This window comes from Thermobia domestica, chromosome 13 (assembly GCF_964235325.1).
Source record: "Thermobia domestica chromosome 13, izTheDome1.hap1.1, whole genome shotgun sequence".
NCBI classification, from domain to species: Eukaryota; Metazoa; Arthropoda; class Insecta; order Zygentoma; family Lepismatidae; genus Thermobia; species Thermobia domestica.
In genome coordinates this window covers 193,437,063-193,456,134 of record NC_137466.1, presented here as the reverse complement: position 1 = coordinate 193,456,134, position 19,072 = coordinate 193,437,063, and the positions used below count along the sequence as shown (strand labels likewise).

Genomic DNA, 19,072 nt, shown 5'->3' with positions numbered 1-19,072 from the left:
GATGGTGATGATGAGAAATGAATGCAACGGTGGAATGAATAAAGTGGGAGGAAACGGAAGAACCCCGAGAAAACCCACGCACATGGTGTTTGTACACCACAAAGTCCACTTCGTGCGAGCTCGGATAGAACCAAGGACCTCACGGACCAGAAGTGAACGCTCTATCTCTGAGCCACCGTGGGTCCCAACAAGAATACTTCTGGAACATGATTTTATTCAGTTTACAAAGTATTTGAATAGATGAGCATCATGAACACAGAACTTACGTGGAATGTCAACAAGAGGTTCTTCCTTGCTTTCACTACTGGCGCCTTCAATGTCTGCTGGTGGAACATATTGGAAACGACCACTCGCCTCTGCAGCCTTCATTTCTTCCACGGGATTTCGTTCATGATTTGCCTGAAAAAACAATAATTAAAACTAATATTTAGTGACCACAAATACTGTTGATCTATTGACATGCACACTTGATCACTCATATTATTTGACTCTTATTAATTTATTTTGCTAGGCGATAAGGTTATAATTTCCAAATTTTCACTTGGATGAGTGAAATTACAGATGAAAAATACAAAACAGGTATTGACAGGGAGGCTTCACTATTAGCAAACAAACGAACAAAAAATCTTTAAAGCATCTCGTTCACAAACCACTGGCGATCGACATACTTTATGGCCCTGTCATATACGACTTTATTTTTCTGGTACGAATTAAAGATAGAATAGAAAGTGATATCAGGAATTAAAATGAGACTATTAATTTAGAAAAACTGGTGAAACTTTACATAGATCAAGTTCCTACGTTAATAAGACCAGCGGCGCAAATCTGTCTTCAACATTGGGGGAGGGGGGAGGCAAGACCGTTCTCATAATTAAAAAAAAAAAAAGTTCAAAATATTTGAAGTTGAAAAACAATGCTGCGAAGGACCAGGGGAGCACAGTTGTCTTCAACATTGCGAGGCGGGCAGATTTGAGGCTTATTCTGTGGGGCATCAATTTCATCTCACTTTCTGGCAATTGGACACATATCATCACATTTCTCCCTAAAAAACGCATTTCAAATTGGACTATTGGGGAGGGACAATCCCCCAGTCCAAGATTGGAGAGGGCATGTCTCCCTCATTTCCCATGGGATTTTCGTCAGTGAATAGGACTCCCAGACATCTCAGTTTAGCCACGAGTCCCGAATTTACATCATTTGCGAAGGAATTGTTTGTGACTTCAAATGTCTCGGCAACCCTCCAAAACATAAGCTAATACAATCTGTGCGATTATAAAGCCATCCGAAGTACCAACAGTGACAAATAATTTCGGGTGAGTATTGACTTATTATTCAATTCTTATATTTCACAAAGAAGCAAGTGCATGACCATGAATATACTGTAAATTTTATAGAGTATAACGGTTTTTTAGTTTAAAAATATGGGAGCCTTACATGTTAATCTTAAGATCATCCTGAACTTACAAAAATTGCAAAAGTCTAATGTTCTATTTGTATTTATAGACTCATGAGCAGCTACTGTATGTAAGCATTCTACTAAAATAATAACTCTGCTACATACAGTAGATTACCCAAAATACTAATGTGAAACTTTATGCCAATGCACACTGAAATCAATATTGCACTACACTTTGAAACTAAAACCATACTCCACGGGGCCATAGTATATTTCCACTTGGGTAGTGTGTACTTTGTGTATTAGCTTTAACCGCCATTATTTCTAGCTTTCTTGACAGGAGTTCGCTTTCTCTGGGTTCAAATAGCTCCTCATCTGCCTCACAATGCCAGTTTAGTAAAGTTTACTTTCATTGTCAGTTTACAATGAAATTTTTAGCAACTCATATAAAATTATGTTACGAAGGGAATTATATTAAAACGATAATGTGATTTTTGAGGCAGAAACACTGCTAACCGAAACGTCCCATCACCAAGTATGAAAAATCTAGACCATGTGCAAATTGCGTATGCCATTACTTATACCCACTGAAGGCACACAGGATATACACAAACCATTTTTTCATCCATAAAATCTAACGCTGAATAATGAGTGAAACGATACATGCATGTTAAAAGGTCTAGGAAAACAAATCTCTGTGTTAAGTTATTTGAATTAAATAAATTTTTACTAATTTCTTACATTTAAACCAAAAAAATTATCGATAAAAATCGAGTGTGTTCCACAACAGAAAACATTTTAGATAAATCACACAAACTATACTACTATACTCAAAGCAAAATAAGAAACGAATTGATATTTGAAGGAGGATGTGTTACCATGTTGCCACATTGTGATCCAAATCTATCAATGAATGTCTATACTACTACTTTTTCACTGTCAACTTTTAATTGACTTATACTACTACATCAAGTCACTGGTCTACAACACTAAACATTCAATTAAACAGGAACCTTCCTCTATCCCAAAAGTAAGTTTAGTTAAGTTGATTTTGAGTTTAACGTCCCTTTCAGCATGAGACAAGACCTACTGATTAATGTGGAATCCAAACCACATGAGCTCCCGCCGGGAATTGAACCCGGGTCCCCCACACCAAAGGCGCGTACGCTAACCGCTTAGACATGAAGGAGCTCGCCAAAAATAAGGTAAGTCATCCTTGGCATAACCATAAACCTAAATTATTAATTGCCACTTTTCGCCCATCCACTTAAAATATCAATTGCCACACTTAGCTCTAACAATCCAATCACAGCAGCTAGGCTGTGGTACAAACCACGTGATCTGAGCGGAGAGCAACGACTTCAGGAGTGAGAAAAGGTATGGCTGTTCTGGGAAGTGGACTAGGTAGAACAGTGGTTAATACATCGGCACGGGATGCCGAAGATCTCGAGTTCGAGTCCCGGTCCAGTTATTCATTTTTTCACTATTTGTGTGTTAATTCGCACCTACAGAGGATCTGGTGTGTAAAAAATTCGGTAGTTTTTCTCCTTTCATTAATATATACAATTACACACTATTTATTTTACACAATAGCGCTCATCTTTTGTTCTTACAATTCCCCAACACCTTGTCCGATACTTTTAAACAATGCCCAAGCATAACTCACTAAACCCTAGCAGGTACTTGTAGAGGATACCTTAGCAGAATACTCACGATATGGCAACAGGATAACAGGATACCACATTCTCTTCTAAATGTCAGCATTCGTTTATTTTTACCCCGAGTATAAATTTGATCTGGGAAAATAATACCTTGTAATTCTGCAAAGCATAACCTATATAAGCAACCATCTTCTACTTACCTGCATCTGTCTGTACATCCTGGCTGGGAGTTTCTTCATCCGTTCCTGCTTCAAATACTGTTCTGTTTTAAGAGCATCCTGAAAGGCTGGGAATAAATTCTCGTAGTCTTTGGGATCTGCCAATGACTGACCAGCCTTCTCGCTTACTTTTGATAAGGATTCTCGCCAAAGTTGAACAACATGTGACATCCTACTTGGTAAATATGTTCTGAAATATATTTATATACATATATTTTAGATAACACCTGTTTTGTACGAATTTTTGACTTAAAAAGTCACATTTTTCAGTATATGGTATTGGAAACTAACACATCTTTTATCGAGTACTTGGAAGAATTTCCACTACTTTACAACTTTCCATTTCTAATGTTGATTCATATAATTCAACACAAAGTTATGAAAGAGAAGGCCTATTATTTAAGTGTTTGATTACAAAATTGTGTAATTCTTACTTTACGCATTATCTGAACAAGAGGTAGTAATATTCTTCCTATAATTAAATATTCGGCCTATATACACTGGGTGTTTGATACGTAGAATTAGATACTAATTATTATTATTATTATTATTATTACTACAGATATCATCACTATCATAATTATTAATCAAAATGTGTTGCGATATCGTAGGTGTTTAGAGAAGTGTCGTCGGTGAAAAAAGGTTGGGAACTACTGGTTTAAAGCACCAAACGATTCATATTTCACTGAAATCTGAATTTCTTACCTTGCAAAGAAAGCAGCTTCTGGAAGCCTATCTGTTGATATAAGAATATCTAAACATTTTTCTAAGTCACCCAACAGGAAATGTGAGAGGAACGCTACGTTATTCCTTCCAGCCGCATCTGCACTTTCGCCCAGTTTCTTCACCATTGCAGCATCACCTGGGGAATACAAAATTAATTTCTTTCAATTGCAATCTTGTAAACAACAGTATCATCTTTATCAATGCATATGAAAGGGCCCATTTCACCAAGTTTCATTTATCTTGTTGGGTTTCAATGCAGTCTAAAAACACAAATATTAAAAAGCTCACGGGAGAAGTACTATGTGTCACTCGCAGGTCTAGAACTCTTTCAATAACGCCGAACAGCAAGCCAAAACCACCAACAGAGGATTGTTTTTAGCTGTAGTGTGGTGGTGTCATATATATTCAAAAAATAAATAGGCTACAGAAATGCCACGTGCTTACACAACTTCCCGCCAGAGTACAGAAATAACAAAAAAAAAAAAAAAAGAAAGTAATACTTAAAGAACTTATTTTCGGTAATTAATCGTGGTTAAACTATAATAATAATAAACTTATGATTTTCGTTTTTTAATAGACGCAAATAGTTCCACAAAGTTAATACGCTAAAACAACTGAAATAAGTAAAAGGTGTACTAGAAAAAGAAGCTTGTGGTGCATTTAAAAATGAGAAGACAGTAAGTCGTTTGAGTACTGAGCTCACGAAACCGACAGGACAGTTCTTGCATTCGGTAACCGACAGGATATGAATAGACTGCCTTTTTTTTGGGGTTTAAACCTGGTTTCTTTGGTTTATATTATTTGCTCTATGTATTTATATCACATATGGACAGAAATAAGTTTGTTTTGCCTTGATGTTATTATACAACAACGAGGTTATGCTGGAAGGGGTCACGTAAGCTTAAAGCGGAACCCAAAATGCTTCTCGGCTTACATCCGAGAGAAATTGTCCTCTATTTGAACTCGAAAACCGGGACTGATTGGCTACAAATGCGATACGCCTGCCGACTCACTCACGAAGGACTCCTGATAAAAAATACGTTGTACTGATCTTTACATACTTGTTGATAAGAGTCATTTCAGAAGGACAAAAAGATACAACAGTTGCACAAGTGAAACCATTATACAGAATTTCATATGGACAATTTTAAAATACTACAGAGTACAGGAGAACTAATTTAGTCTAAGTTAGTTCATTATGACTTTTATTAGTCCAAATTAAACAAATACGACTTAATTTGCATATCAATAAGAAAAGTGAATAAAGCTACGAATTATTTGAGTCAACTTTGGCTCTGACCTATTTATACATAGATACCAACGATACATCTGATTTCAATAAATGCCTTTCGTGGGGTTTGTATGACACCCCCCCCCCCTTCAAATTACGGTATTTCAATGTATTTTGTAAACATTATTAAAACGAAACAATATTTAGAATTTTTCTTTGATTGCAATTGCATAACAACAATAAATTATTTAAAAAAATCACAAACGAAACATTCATAAACTTATTAAAAAAAAAAAAAAGTTGCTTTTGTAGTATAATCTCTGAGTTACGAATGGAGAATTTAGGTCTGAATATAATACTAATAATATACGGGAGTGAAACGTGATAACCCACAAATGTGTGTTTATCAAAATTTTACGAACATTTACACTTTTACTAACATTTTTCGGTTTTTGGTTTAAACCAGTTGGTCTTTTTGAACCAAGGTTTAAACCATGGTTTAAACCAGCCCACCCTGCTTCTTTATATGGTAGTTTAAATGCCTTCCTGCGCACACATATCTAAATAAACACATGCATTTATAAATACGCAATTTTGTCGTGAAAGATTTGCCATGGCACCACAGCCAAACAGAAATTTATCTTCATTACAGCAATTTAATATTTCTGTTCCTTTCCGATCTGGGGATATTTAAAACAATATCAGCAAGTTTATCTTTGTTTAATAGTATATTTTTATAGGAAACATGTAAGTACGCCTTGATTTCCCTATATTTATAACTAATTTTATTTTCCTATATTTATAACTAAACTGTCCTAATAAATATAGAAAATATCGTGTACCTCGCTCAAGACATAACAAGCTTACCTGAAGAAGTAGCTAGAAGAAGCAATCCTCCGTAATCTTGGGCATTATGAAGGCACTCCTGTGCGAGACTAAGCTGACCTCGAGAAGTGGCAAGTTCTGCTAACTGTCGCCATTTCTGCTGCGATCCTGCTTCCTGGGCAAGTTTCAAGCCTGTTTCTAGCTCTCCTAGTTGTAATGCCAATTCAAATCGATGTTCTGGATCTGTTGATACTGCCAAAGCCTGCTGTTTGAAACCCTGAAAGCCACAATATAAAATATTTTAAGTAACAACAGAATTCAAGCTTTTTTTGAAGCGAGATCAAAAATTAAGTTTTGTATACACTATTATTTATTTTGTATATATGAGGTGTTCAAAAGAGTATCGAACCTTTGGTTGGCTAAAATACATTTATTGATTTGGAAATTCGAAACACTAATCCCCTTCAAAGTCATCTCCTTGGTAATGCATACACTTCTCCTAGCGCTCCTGTCATTGTTAGAAACACTTCTGGAACGCAGTTTTTGGAATAGTGAGCAAGGTGTGCCGTCGTATTCCGTATCATGTGTCCTCTTGACTCAAATCGGGTCCCTTTTAGTGGCATTTTCAGCTTGGAAAATAACCAAAAGTCACATGGAGCCATGTTGGGTGAGTAAGTAGCCTGACGACACACAGGAATGTTGTGTTTGGCGATGAAAGCCTGAATCAAATTTCGCGAACACGCTCCTCGTGCTCATATTCTCGTTCAAAATTGGATGTACCGTTCCGATAGAATGGTTTCCGCCTGGATATCGCAATGCTCAAGTTTTTCTATTATTTTACAAACAACTGAAATCCGACGACCGTTCACTACACGTCTTCACGCTTTCTGCGGGCGGGAAAAAATTCACAAGTGTCCCTTCTACATCTACACTGAAGAAAGTCTCCCGCGCTTCATTGGTTTACGCGAGAAAAAAAAAATCAATACTCTTTGAACACACACCGTATATTTACTTAACAAAACTCTCTGGTCATCAAAAAGTTGTAGAAAACGTATAGCATTGTTTCTCCTAATTGTGAATACGGCAAATTCAATGAAACCTCTGAATAACGGACAGCAATGGGGAATGGTTAGTTGTCTGTTAGTGTGAGGTGTCCGTTAAAGTTTATGCGGTAACTGTACGCAGTATACAGTCAATACATTGGTTATAAATGTAAATATAGGATGACATAAAAATACTGTACTCAGTGTTCAAACAAGGAAGAAATCTATACGAAGATGGGAAAACACGATACGCACATTTGTACAGTAATGCAAATAACAACCTTATGAATTAAATTTAAAATATTTTCACTTCACTGGTAAAAACAAAATATACTTATGTACTGCTAAATAGGGAATTTTTAATTAAGCCATTATCAACTGTTCCCAGCATATAAGCAGAACTCCGCTACCGGAGTTAAAAATCAGACAATGGCCAAAGAGTAATGTACCATGTTTTTTCCATCCTCGTATAGATTTAATTCATAAGACTGTAATTTGTTTGGCCGTACAAATGTACACTCATATCCAAAATGATTGTCGCATGTCTATAAATATGTTGTTGTAGGAATATAATTTGATAACGAATTCGCTCGGTATTTCTTATAATGTTAGTATGTGTATAATCGGCACAGACATGTATGTGACAAATTTCATGTCAAAAGAGCAGTAAATAAAAACAATAAAACGAAAACAAAACTTTCTTGTCTATTTAGCAACATTTTGTTTTATTCATTCTAATTTTCGTATTTATAATTCTTTTCCTATGAAATTTACCACAAATATACATTTCTCGATTATACACATAGTATCAGTATTAAAAGTACCCTACAAAATCATTATCAAATTATATTCTTACAAGAAGACAGTTATAGACATGCGACAATCATTTTGGACATGAGAGTACATATCATGTTGTGCCAACCTTGAAAAGAAATATTTTCAGAAAAGAAACACACGTACCACTGGGGTGTATGTTTATATTGCAAGATTCCACAATGGGTCGCGTTCACCTCTGGTGCATGGGGTGTCCTTGGTTCGATCCCAGCTCGCGCCAAGTGAAATTTGTAATGGACAAACACCGTGTGCGAGGATTTTCTCGAGGTTCGCCTTTCCACTCACTTTCTTCATTCCACCATTTCATTCATTTATCATCATCACCGTCTCCTTTGGTCTAGCCGGCATAACCGTGGAAGTAAAACTTAAAGATTTCATTTCATTTTTGCAAGGTTCCACGTGCTTGCAACACCACATGCTGGCTGTAAACATCCTTCAGACAACAGCTACGAAGAAGACAGCCGACATTTCAGGATAAAAGAAGACGGAACACCGCAGAAGGCATCAACCTCCACCGATTGATCATCCACCGCTTTCTAAGAGGCCTGGTCATTGAGAGGCACCTGTTCTACACCTTGGCTGCAAGAACCTTGGTTCCTATCGCCCTAAGATGCACGGTCATTGGGCTCCTACAAAATTAACCAGCACATCACCAAGTTGTTTAGTGGAACTTAGATTTTATCTGCAATACTATTACTATTGTATACAAGAAGAAACTTTTATAACAAAAGATGATGGAAAAGTCCAAACTTCCGTGTACCGTCTTTTAGCTTTACCCCAAAAAGGTAGAATTTTACAATACTAACGTATACTACAAAATGTACTTCATGTATGGTAATTTCCTTCTCAAGTATATGTAAACCGTTCTAAATTAAATACTAATAATGTGGATAGAACAAAACTCACCAGTTATGACGGTTTATAAATTTCTTGGCGAAAAGTCTGCAAAACTCGTAGTTATCTGCAGTGTACATCCTGCGGATACTAATTCCCGTTACAAATTTACTGTACTCTTTAATATAATGTATCCCAGATTTATTTTCACATGACAAGTATTTTCAATGTTAAATACCTACAAACTGAGAATAATTTCTATCCGTCATAAACAGGTCACTAAAAACTCGAAGAAGATTGTCGTGTCTGTAAAAAGGACGGTTCTATCTTTTAATAATACATATTTTTCCCGGGACAAAAAGATATGTTCGTATTGTAAAGGTATCCGTTATTGAGAGGTTTCATTGTATATGTGACGCAGCCTACATTTGCAACAACATAAAAACATATCAAACACTAATTGTCTTCCTCAGACTACCACAGTACGAGAAAATATTTTCTTAAAAGGCCTCTTCTACTACTGTATTTACTATAATTTTCATCTACTGTTTAGCATCTTTACAATTTTACTATGTATGGTCGCCCCGCGTGGCGTAATCGCTAACGCTCTCGCCTTTGGTGCAAGCGGTTCCGCGTTCGATTCCCGGTGGAGGCACTCGGTCGAAAAAATGTAACAGCTTTTTCAGGCCAGCCATCTTGAATGAAGTTTCTCCTGGTTTTCCCTCATTCATAACAGGTAAATGCCGGAATGGTACCTAACAAAATGGTCCCGGGCTGCTTCCTTCCTTCCCCTTCATCGGATAGTGTATTCGTCGAGGGACGTCATCCCTCATATATGACAGCCCAGAAATTTAATTCCTAATCCTAATCCTAATTTTACTATAAAATACGTTTCACAAATACATCAAAAGGATATTTGCCTTAAATTGCTCTTTAGAAACTTAATCATCTCTTCTTTCTTGGAACGCCATTTTAACGCTCGACAACTAGTGTATAGTTACTAAGAAAACTCCTTCAACTCTATGCATATCTAACCACGCTAGAGCATCCTCGATAAACAATTTATATAAAATAAAAATAGTACTAATCTTTTCTGTATTTCTAAGGAAATAATATCCAGCATTTCGGATACTTAATCGAGCATCCATCAGTAAAGACAGTAGAGGTTTAAAATATATGCTGAACCAGGATCTTCATATACTTGGGGCTTCTACTTTAGTATTTTTTTTAAAAAGCAACGTATTTTTGTTTATTAACGTGTTTTAATAGCTCTTGCTTTTTTGGGATAGCATTTTTTTTTTTAGCTTAATGTAACTGTACTTACCACCAACAGATTTTTACCTATTACAATTTTTTTGTTTTTATTTTTTTGTAGGATATTCAGATTATTTTATCCATTTCTGAAAACTTCGATTTTTCACATGCATAATCCAAGGAATCTAAACTAAGTATAATGTACATGGAACCGAAGTACATGGTGCATATATGTAAGAAATTAAAGTAGTAGATAAAAATATAAAGTTTCCTATAAAAAAAATCAACAACTTTAACAGCTAAAAGGGGCCGCGGTGGCTCAGTGGTAGAGCGTTCACCTCTGGTCATGGAGTCCCTGATTCCATCCCAGCTCGCGCCAAGTGAACTTTGTGGTGGACAAACACCGTGGATTTTCTCAAGGCTCTCCCGTTTCCTCCCATTTTCTTCATTTCACCATTTCATTCATTTCTCATCATCATCTCCTTTCGCCGGCACAATCGTGGGACAATCATCATTTTCCAATAGCTAAAAATCTGTTCGTAGTAAGTGCACCCACACTAAACTAAAGTCTTTAAAAAAGAGGATCCCATATAGGACTACTAAAACACGTTACTAGGTAAAAATACGTTACGTTCTTAAAAAATTGGAGTTCGAGTAAAGTCGAAGCTCGAAGCATGTGAAGATCCCTGTGCTGAATATGTTTTAAGCCTCTACGGTCCTTGATGATGGATACTCGATCAATTACTCGAAATTTTGGGAAATTATTTCCTTAGGAATACAAACAAGGTTAGTACTAATTTTATTTGGTAATATGTATTCCATTTGCTCTATTAATTATTATAGTTTATATCAAGCGAACTCCTACTCCTCAAGCTAATTCCGGTTTAATTTCTCCAACACAAGTTCTCTAATCTCAACGCACACCAATAAGCATACGTATGTCTTATTTAACAAATCAATTCGGTGCACTTTACCTGACAAATTACTTGGATTTGAGCGACGTATACTACTTTCAGCTGGGATTTAAACCTTCTGAGAACACGCATTGAAAATGAGCATGAAACCATTAAGAAAGGAAGCTATGGGAAGATCTGAACGAAATCGACATTTTAATTGGTATGTCCAAGCAGAAAAAAAAAAAGTCATCTCTCACACTAAGGTAATAATACGCACCTGCTTTTCTAAGAAATGAGCTACTCTGGTCCGTTGTTCTCTTGGAATTGTAGGAAGCACTTTATCTGCCGTCACAAAATCTTGTCGCATAACAGCTGTTTGGTATTCAAGCACAGATAATAACAGTGAGTACGAAACTACATTTAGCTCTTTATCTCCAAGGTAAAGGCGATTATCCTTTGGAATGTAACCTAATAAATACATCGTCCTGAAAGAAAATTTATATATATTAATAAAACAAAGACGTATCATTTTAATACTTAAATGTTAACACAAAAATTATAATTAAAGTTTTCTTGAAACATAATAAGTAGCAATATCACGTCTACATCACGTGAAGGAGTTTGTAGCTGAATAATATGCAGCCAACCTTATCTTAACATACAGTTGGGTTGCATGCTATCAAGGGGGATTTCACCTTTAGTAAGCTATATGGGAATACATGAGGTGGATCAACTGAATGGATCACCTCTATTAACGACTGACCCTCTCAATCCTGGGCAAAATTAATGTTGATCCATCAATTAAACGGTGTGACAAACATCTTGGCATTTGAAGGCGACGCTCCAAGTTCCCTTTAAATGCTGCTAGCAAATGAGAGGCCAGCGGTATTGCCACGTTTATTTTGTACATATCCACGTCTATCCCCTGCCACCTGATCGCGCTAGAGCTTGTGTTTTATTCGTTTAGCTGAAATGCCAAGATTTCAGAGGCTTTAGTTTGTCACAGGCTTTAGTTCTTGAGATTGTATTGTCTCTCGGACGGACAGACAGAGTAAACATATAACGGAGTTTAGGTTAACTAAGCTCCTTAAAAATTATTACAATCAGGGTTCTTGGAATATTGGCTAGCCCCAAAAATCGCATTTTAAATTTATTTTTGTGAAAGAAGAGTAAAACCCACATAAAAACAAACTAACCCAATGGTCTATGGAACCCAGAGGTTCAATGCCACGTTAACAAAACACCTCCACTGACTTCTGTCCCTAGCCAACTGGATCCTGTTTCTACTTTGTATTCCTACTTCTGCGAGGTCCATCTTAATATTTTTCTCCCATCTGTGCCTAGGTCTTCCTAATGGTCGTTTCCCGATTGGATTTCCAGTTAAAACTTTGAAATCGTTCCTACTTTCTTCCATTCTGGATACATGGCCTGCACGTCTCAGCCTTCTATACTTGAAGACCTAATGTTCGGTAAACGGCATAAATAATGCAGTTCCTTGTTATGAAATTTCCGCTATTTACCATTCCCGTTCTTCCTGGGTCTGAATATTCGTCTCAGGATTTTATTTTCAAATACTTTCAGTTTGCGTTTTTCTTTAAGGGAAGCCACCACGTTTCGCAACCAATTTTAAGTTTCAAATTCCTCGACAGAATTTGACAAAAGATTTTGAACTGAATAACACTAATTTTTTGCTTTCAGTCGACATTTAATTTCTTCAAGGATATAGTTTTGGTCTGTTAACATCGATCCTGGGTATTTGAAAGTATCTACTTGGTCAAAAATATTGTTTGATATTTAGACGCACCCATAAAAACAAAACAAAAGAGAAAAACATCTCCAAAAAATATATTTCAAAACTTCAATTGAAATAACCTTAACATGATCATAATTAGTTTCTTCAATTATGTTTCTCAGTACACGCCTAATTTCAGAATTGACTTTGAATATGTATTTATCAAAAGAATATCTCCTGTCAGAACGGAATATATATATATACAGGGTGTTTCAAAACAACACCGACGTTTGGGAGGTGATTCCTGGCACCGAGATAAGACAAAAAGTATAGACCAACCTGGGTGCACAAATGCTTCCTTTCGAAGTTATAGTCTGCCGAAAACATGAAAAATTACCTTTTATAGCTTCATAGCTTCAAAAGTATGGGATCTACCGTAGTCGGATCAAGACTTCACTTAAGAAGTAATATATTCCCTATCCACAAATACATGTTTCAGAATCCTAAGGTACTCACGAAGCAATTTTTATAGAGGGAGTTTGGCTACGGGCATTTAATTTGAAGTACTCTCCAACCACCTCTAGAAAAATTGTTGCGGAAGTATCGCAGGATTCTGAAACTTGGATATTTGGATAGAGCACATATTAGTTCCCAAGTGAAGTCTTGACCCGACTACGGTAGGTCCCATAGTTTTGAAGCTATTGACCACATTTTTATATTTTCGGTAGCTTATAACTCCGAAAGGATGCATTTGTGCACCCAAGGTGGTCTATACTTTTTGTCTTATCTTGGTGTCAGGAATCACCTCCCAAATGTTGACGGTGTTGTTTTGAAACACTCTGTATGTATGCAAATCATGCACAACGAATTTAGTTCGCGTTCGATCAAACTCGCTGTAACGGTGTACAACTATAATCTGCGATCAAAAAAGGGGGCACGATGCGACTACGTTTCCTTTTAGTTTTTGTAGTATATACTCGCGTATTAGTACCAACAAATAATAAAAGGTCTTTCTCTATTGCTAATTAATTACAAATAAAAAAATTCTTCATTTCAAAAAAGGATTTCTCAACACTACATTTGGATAATTACATAGAAACGAAAAAGAGCTGCATTAAAATGGATGCAAAATCTTCTCTTATGATTACAAATACACTATTTTTATTTCTTTATTTCTTTATATTTATTTTATTTATTTGTAATACCATAATTTGAATCAAAGCTTGACTTACAAAAGGAAATTACTAAAGATCTATCTTTATCTTCGCTATTGTACACTGCACAATTACACACAAAAACGAAAAATAGACGGCTGCCCTTGAATCCTGAGTGTAACAGAGGATTTTATTCCTATCTGTATTAGCTATATAGAAATACACCTCATTCCTATATGTATTAGCTATATAGAAATACACCTCTTTGTTACTCTCCAAAATTGTCTACTTCCTCCTTTCTAGAAATCGAAATATAAGAGTGTGCCAAATGCAAAGTAATGTGTCCCACGAAACGTGGATGGATCTTCACGAATTCCCTTTGTGCGACAATGGAATTCCAGTTTTACTCCAAATGTGTATAATAGAACATAGAATACTTAAATGGTATTTTAAGTAGAAATATAGCTTTAAATGTACGTACAAAATTTAATAAAACCCAATTTTGCCCAACAAAACCCATTAGGCTTTTTTTTTTTTTTTTTTTTTAACTGGGATTTTCACAGCCCTGATTACAATTCACACGTACATCGAAAAATACCCAACACAGATACGTAACGAACCATCACCTGTTATTGCTACTTAAGTCAAAATGAGTCAAGAAAGGACTTATAAGGGGGAGGGGGATATTCTCTAACACAATACACACTAAAATTCCATTATTTTTCATCTTACTAATAACCAAAATAATTTTAATATCCAAATTATCTTCAAACAGTTAACACAGCAACAAATTCTCTACATTCTATAGGCGATTTACATTTATTTTAACCTGAATAAGTAATCTAATGCTTACCTGTCCAAATGAGAAATGGTGACAATTTCTCCTCCAACGTAATAATTGATTCGATTTACGCTATTCGTATAAATAAAGCAGTCTCCCACCCATAATCCAGTTTTCACTGTTTCGTGAACTTCTCCCAACACCTGTAAAATAATATTAATACAAATAAGCATGGTGGACATACAATATCTCTTCGTTAATAGTGGGTTTCTACGAAACATTATGGAACAATTACCACAGGCAAAATGGATACACATATACGTACTGTATTTCTTTCGCCAGTAACTTCGAATTATTAAACAACAGTACACATTTTTTCAGTACCGTACTGATAATCACGTTCTCTCTCCATCAACGAAAACTCAATTAGAATTAGTCAACTCATTCCGAAGCAACCCTTCAATACATGCCAAAGCCCCGGTCCCAGTTTTTTTATTTTTATTAATTCCAGAGAAAGTAATGTAAAATAACGAGTGCATGCTGATTGTTGGTTAAGGTCACATAGACCTATATCTGACAGAAAGACTCATAGTAGTGGAGAGAAAGGAAAAATGTAAATTAAAGTTTATTTAGCATTATGAATAACACATAACAGTACTGGATGTTCTACTGATTTTATTACATAGTCAAACAGGGTTGGCTGGTTTAAACCGAATTCTTCTCAATAAATAAATAAATAAATAAATAAACTTTTTTTTTTAAAGTAAAAGATAGAAAGCCAGGGTTTAGAAGATATGAGTACGCGAATGCTATATGACGAACACTTATTATTTTAGGATTAGGACCCTAATCATAAGGAAGGACTAGCTAGTTATCTAACGAACTTCCAGATGTTGCAACCTGCAAAGCAAATTTACAATAGAACTATTGATTCTGTGTATTGTTGAAGCGAGCGATCCTATTGCTCTCTCACTGATTTCAACCCAAAACTCTAGGAGTTAAATTTCCACCTTCCCACAAAACACACACACTGTTTTCGGGAAGAATTCGCTCCCTCATTGTTGACCTATTCCAGCTCCAAGCAACTGAGACGACTGAAAATTGGCAGAAAAAGTAAGCTATATTCTACCAAATCGACTTTTTCTTTTACGAACATTATCACAGAAAATCATTCGTGAAGGAGGTGGGTGGGGGAATTATATTCTCGGGGACTATGTTAATCAATAAATTACTTTCACATTCCCTTTAGTTGTAAATAGAAGTACAGAAATTAAAATCTTGTAGTATGCAAGTAAAACAAATATAGCGAGTGATGGTAATTAAAAATCAATTTTACTCTTTTCCTCCGAAAAAAAAAAAAAAAAAATGCCTGATTTAAACCTTAAAATCCCGTTTTTCCTTAAAACAAATCTGTATTGACAAAACATCGTAACAATCGGGAAACTAGCTGAATTAAGAGCTAGTAAATCCAAGACAAGGAAGCCACAAAAAGCTACAAAGGGAAACCACTACATACTGATCATACACTACCCAATACACAAGCCATCAAGCAAGCACAATCTGCTGTGAGGAGCGGCGCCGTAGGATCTGTTACGCTTTTGCACTTAGTTTATATAATGGAATTTGATGACCTATTATTGACTTTTTTTTTTTTATTATTATTTTAATAATCACTCACTTTCATTAATCATTTGTTTCCTTTAGGCTACAGGGCAAAAACGTGTGACGTAAAACTTCAAAACATAAAATGACAATCTTTGCACATACTACAGAATAGACAAATACTATTGAAATATCAGCTGTTTTTGTGTGTCCCAAAGCGAACATCTGTTTTAAGGTTATGGATAAGAATCTGATTTTTAAAAAGAAGTTGGCCTTTTGCTTATGTTTCCAATTCAACAGTATGTTTCAACTCTTTATTTACTTTAAAAGTGTCACGTTAACTCGGTGTGAGAACTCTCACATTTAGTGTGAAGAATTCCTGATTCGATCTCAAAACAGTGTGTGTGAAAATCAGCACAAATCTATGGGACGTTATAGGACAGGATGGGGATTTCAGGAAAATCGCAGACCTTTACGTTGGCGGCCTAGTCCCTTCTAACTGTCACAAGGACATGAACAATACCTCGTTGTAAAGGTTACGGAACACAAATTCCAACGAGCTAACTTTTGTGCCTCCCGTGCCAAACCTGTAGAAGAAGAAATTTTTGTACAAAAAATGAAATTCTTTGTTTTTTGAAATGTGAGAAGCCGGCAACATTGTTACTTATCGTACACAGGAAAAAAAAAAAATCACGTGTACGCCAGACATTGGGTAAAATCATATAAAAAGTGAAGGACGAAAGTTCAATATTAAGTGAGAAAAAATTCCGAACGTGTTTCCTACGAGAATCACCCTGTACATATTTTTCGAAATATTTTGTCTATCCTGACGTAATAATTAGCACAGAGATATAAGCCAAAGCTAGTTAGAAAGTTAATGGGACACAGATTCCAATGAAGTAACTTTTGTGCCCCCCGTGCTCAACCTGTAAAAGAAGAAGACGAAAAAAATTTGGAAAAACATTTTCTCGAAGTTCGCCATAGTGTTATTTGTCGTGCGCAAGAATGGCCATACACAGGGTATCATTAGTTAGGATTCCCCCAAATGCTGAGGGGGAACTAAAAACATTCAACTTTCTCGTTACCCTTCCATTGTTGGACCCCCAATGTAGACGAAATGCACACCGTTGGAAAGTTCCATCCTTTTTGAAGAGACAGACACCTAAATCATCTCTCTAGGTTAATTAGGAGCCGAGCTACGGAGGTTTAAACTATTGGCTGAACCCCTGAGCCGTTCGTCCTGTAAAGGTTAAACAAACTGTTCCTTATTTCTTTTTTTTTTTTTTTCCTTGTCCCTCATACCTTCTCATTTGCTTACTATCATTCTTCTTCTTCAGCCAACAGAACCTAAATGGGATATATATTTCATTTCATTCGTACTAACCTCAAACGCATCCTCAATTCCGTCTTCTGTGATGCCTTCTTTAGTTTCCTGTGCTCGGGCAACAACATCAGCGTTATATTTCAATACGAAGTAACTATCTTCAGTAGCGAGACACACAAGTTCTCCGCTTTCCGACCAAAACACATGGCGGGGCTGAATTTCAATTCTTCGAATAAGCTCCAGGTTTTCCCAGTCATAAAATGCCAAACCAGAAACTGATCGAACCCCAAGCATAAATCCACCAAATATTCCTGTAAAAAATATTATAAATCATTCACATTCTTTCTTCTAATTACATATAATAACACTCAAAAAAATATTCTCTTTCATAAAACTTACTTTGACATTAATTCACGAATAAACTGACCATTTTGTCCTTAACTAAAACTTACAGAGATGTATTAAAATCGAAAGATCCATTCATCCTAAGGAAAATTTACCTAACGAAATCTAGTTTTTGTTTTAATTGTAAGTTGCAAATATAGTTGTGAAACAATTTAAAATTGAAAACAGAAAGAAATTCTGGATTGAAGTTGCCAAAGATGTATTACTAATTATCTACTAACCTGAAAAATGTTCCTTCAAACTGTATTGCTTTCTCTTTTCCTCCAATATTTCAAGCACTGTCCGGGCATTATTCGTCAGGACCAAAAGGCTTAAGTTATTATTTTATGTAGAGTTTTCACATGTTCTTATATTTTAACAATGGTATAACAAAAAATAAGTTACAAAGTATATTTATTTATACTTGTAGTTTTGTGTTGTTCTGTCTACCTGTCCCAGTAGTTATGTTAACATATAATTAGCATTACAATATTGCGAGCGGTGATTATATTCAATGAGAAAAAGCGGAAAGCCTATTACTCACCGCAAAAAGTATGTAGCCGAATTTTCTTCTACATCCAACAGGTAGCGCTTTCGGAAAATGCTACTTCTTTCATCAGCCTGTGGTAGTAAGTGTATAATGTCAGTCAGTTTCTATTCCCGTGTGTTTTAATGTTTGACAGAAGATTTGTTTTTTACATATCCTAACCTTTAACAATTTTTTAACCATCTTTCACGTTTTTTATCCTTTTTAAAGTTTACCACAGACTGATGAAAGAAGTAGCATTTTCCGAAAGCGCTACCTGTTGCATGTAGAAGAAAATTCTGCTACATACCTTTTGCGGTGAGTAATAGCCTTTCCGCTTTTAATCACATAATTAACAATTTATGACAGTAAAATTTAAAAAAAACTAGTGCACTAGTTATTACTAAAACTTAAATCTCTGTTTTTAGAAACCCTTGTTTCTTAAAGTGACAACATATGTAGATTTTGTCAATGTTGTGAATGTCATCGGAGGAAAAAGAATTAAAAAAATAAATAAAACAAATAAAAAAACAATACAATTGGAAGGAACATTATTCAGGTTAGTACATAATTAATTATCTTTCTCGTTCACCAATCACTGCTAGTGAAAAATTTTACGAGTATATGTCAATATGTAAGAAAAAATTAATT

The 19,072-nt window shown here is 35.5% G+C and overlaps 1 protein-coding gene across 2 annotated transcripts in view; it reads right to left on the bottom strand.

The window, feature by feature from the left end:
* The window catches only part of beta'COP (coatomer subunit beta'), an 82,201-nt gene that overhangs the window by 38,027 nt on the left and 25,102 nt on the right, over nt 1–19,072 (bottom strand). For both annotated transcript variants that reach the window (XM_081737185.1, XM_081737186.1), the window contains exons 8-14: nt 17,572–17,822; nt 14,658–14,788; nt 11,196–11,403; nt 6,100–6,334; nt 3,981–4,137; nt 3,258–3,465; nt 267–399 (exon numbers count right to left, since the gene is read on the bottom strand). In XM_081737185.1, coding sequence (XP_081593311.1) covers nt 267–399; nt 3,258–3,465; nt 3,981–4,137; nt 6,100–6,334; nt 11,196–11,403; nt 14,658–14,788; nt 17,572–17,822 — 1,323 coding nt within the window. The remainder of the gene's footprint in view (nt 1–266; nt 400–3,257; nt 3,466–3,980; nt 4,138–6,099; nt 6,335–11,195; nt 11,404–14,657; nt 14,789–17,571; nt 17,823–19,072) is intronic.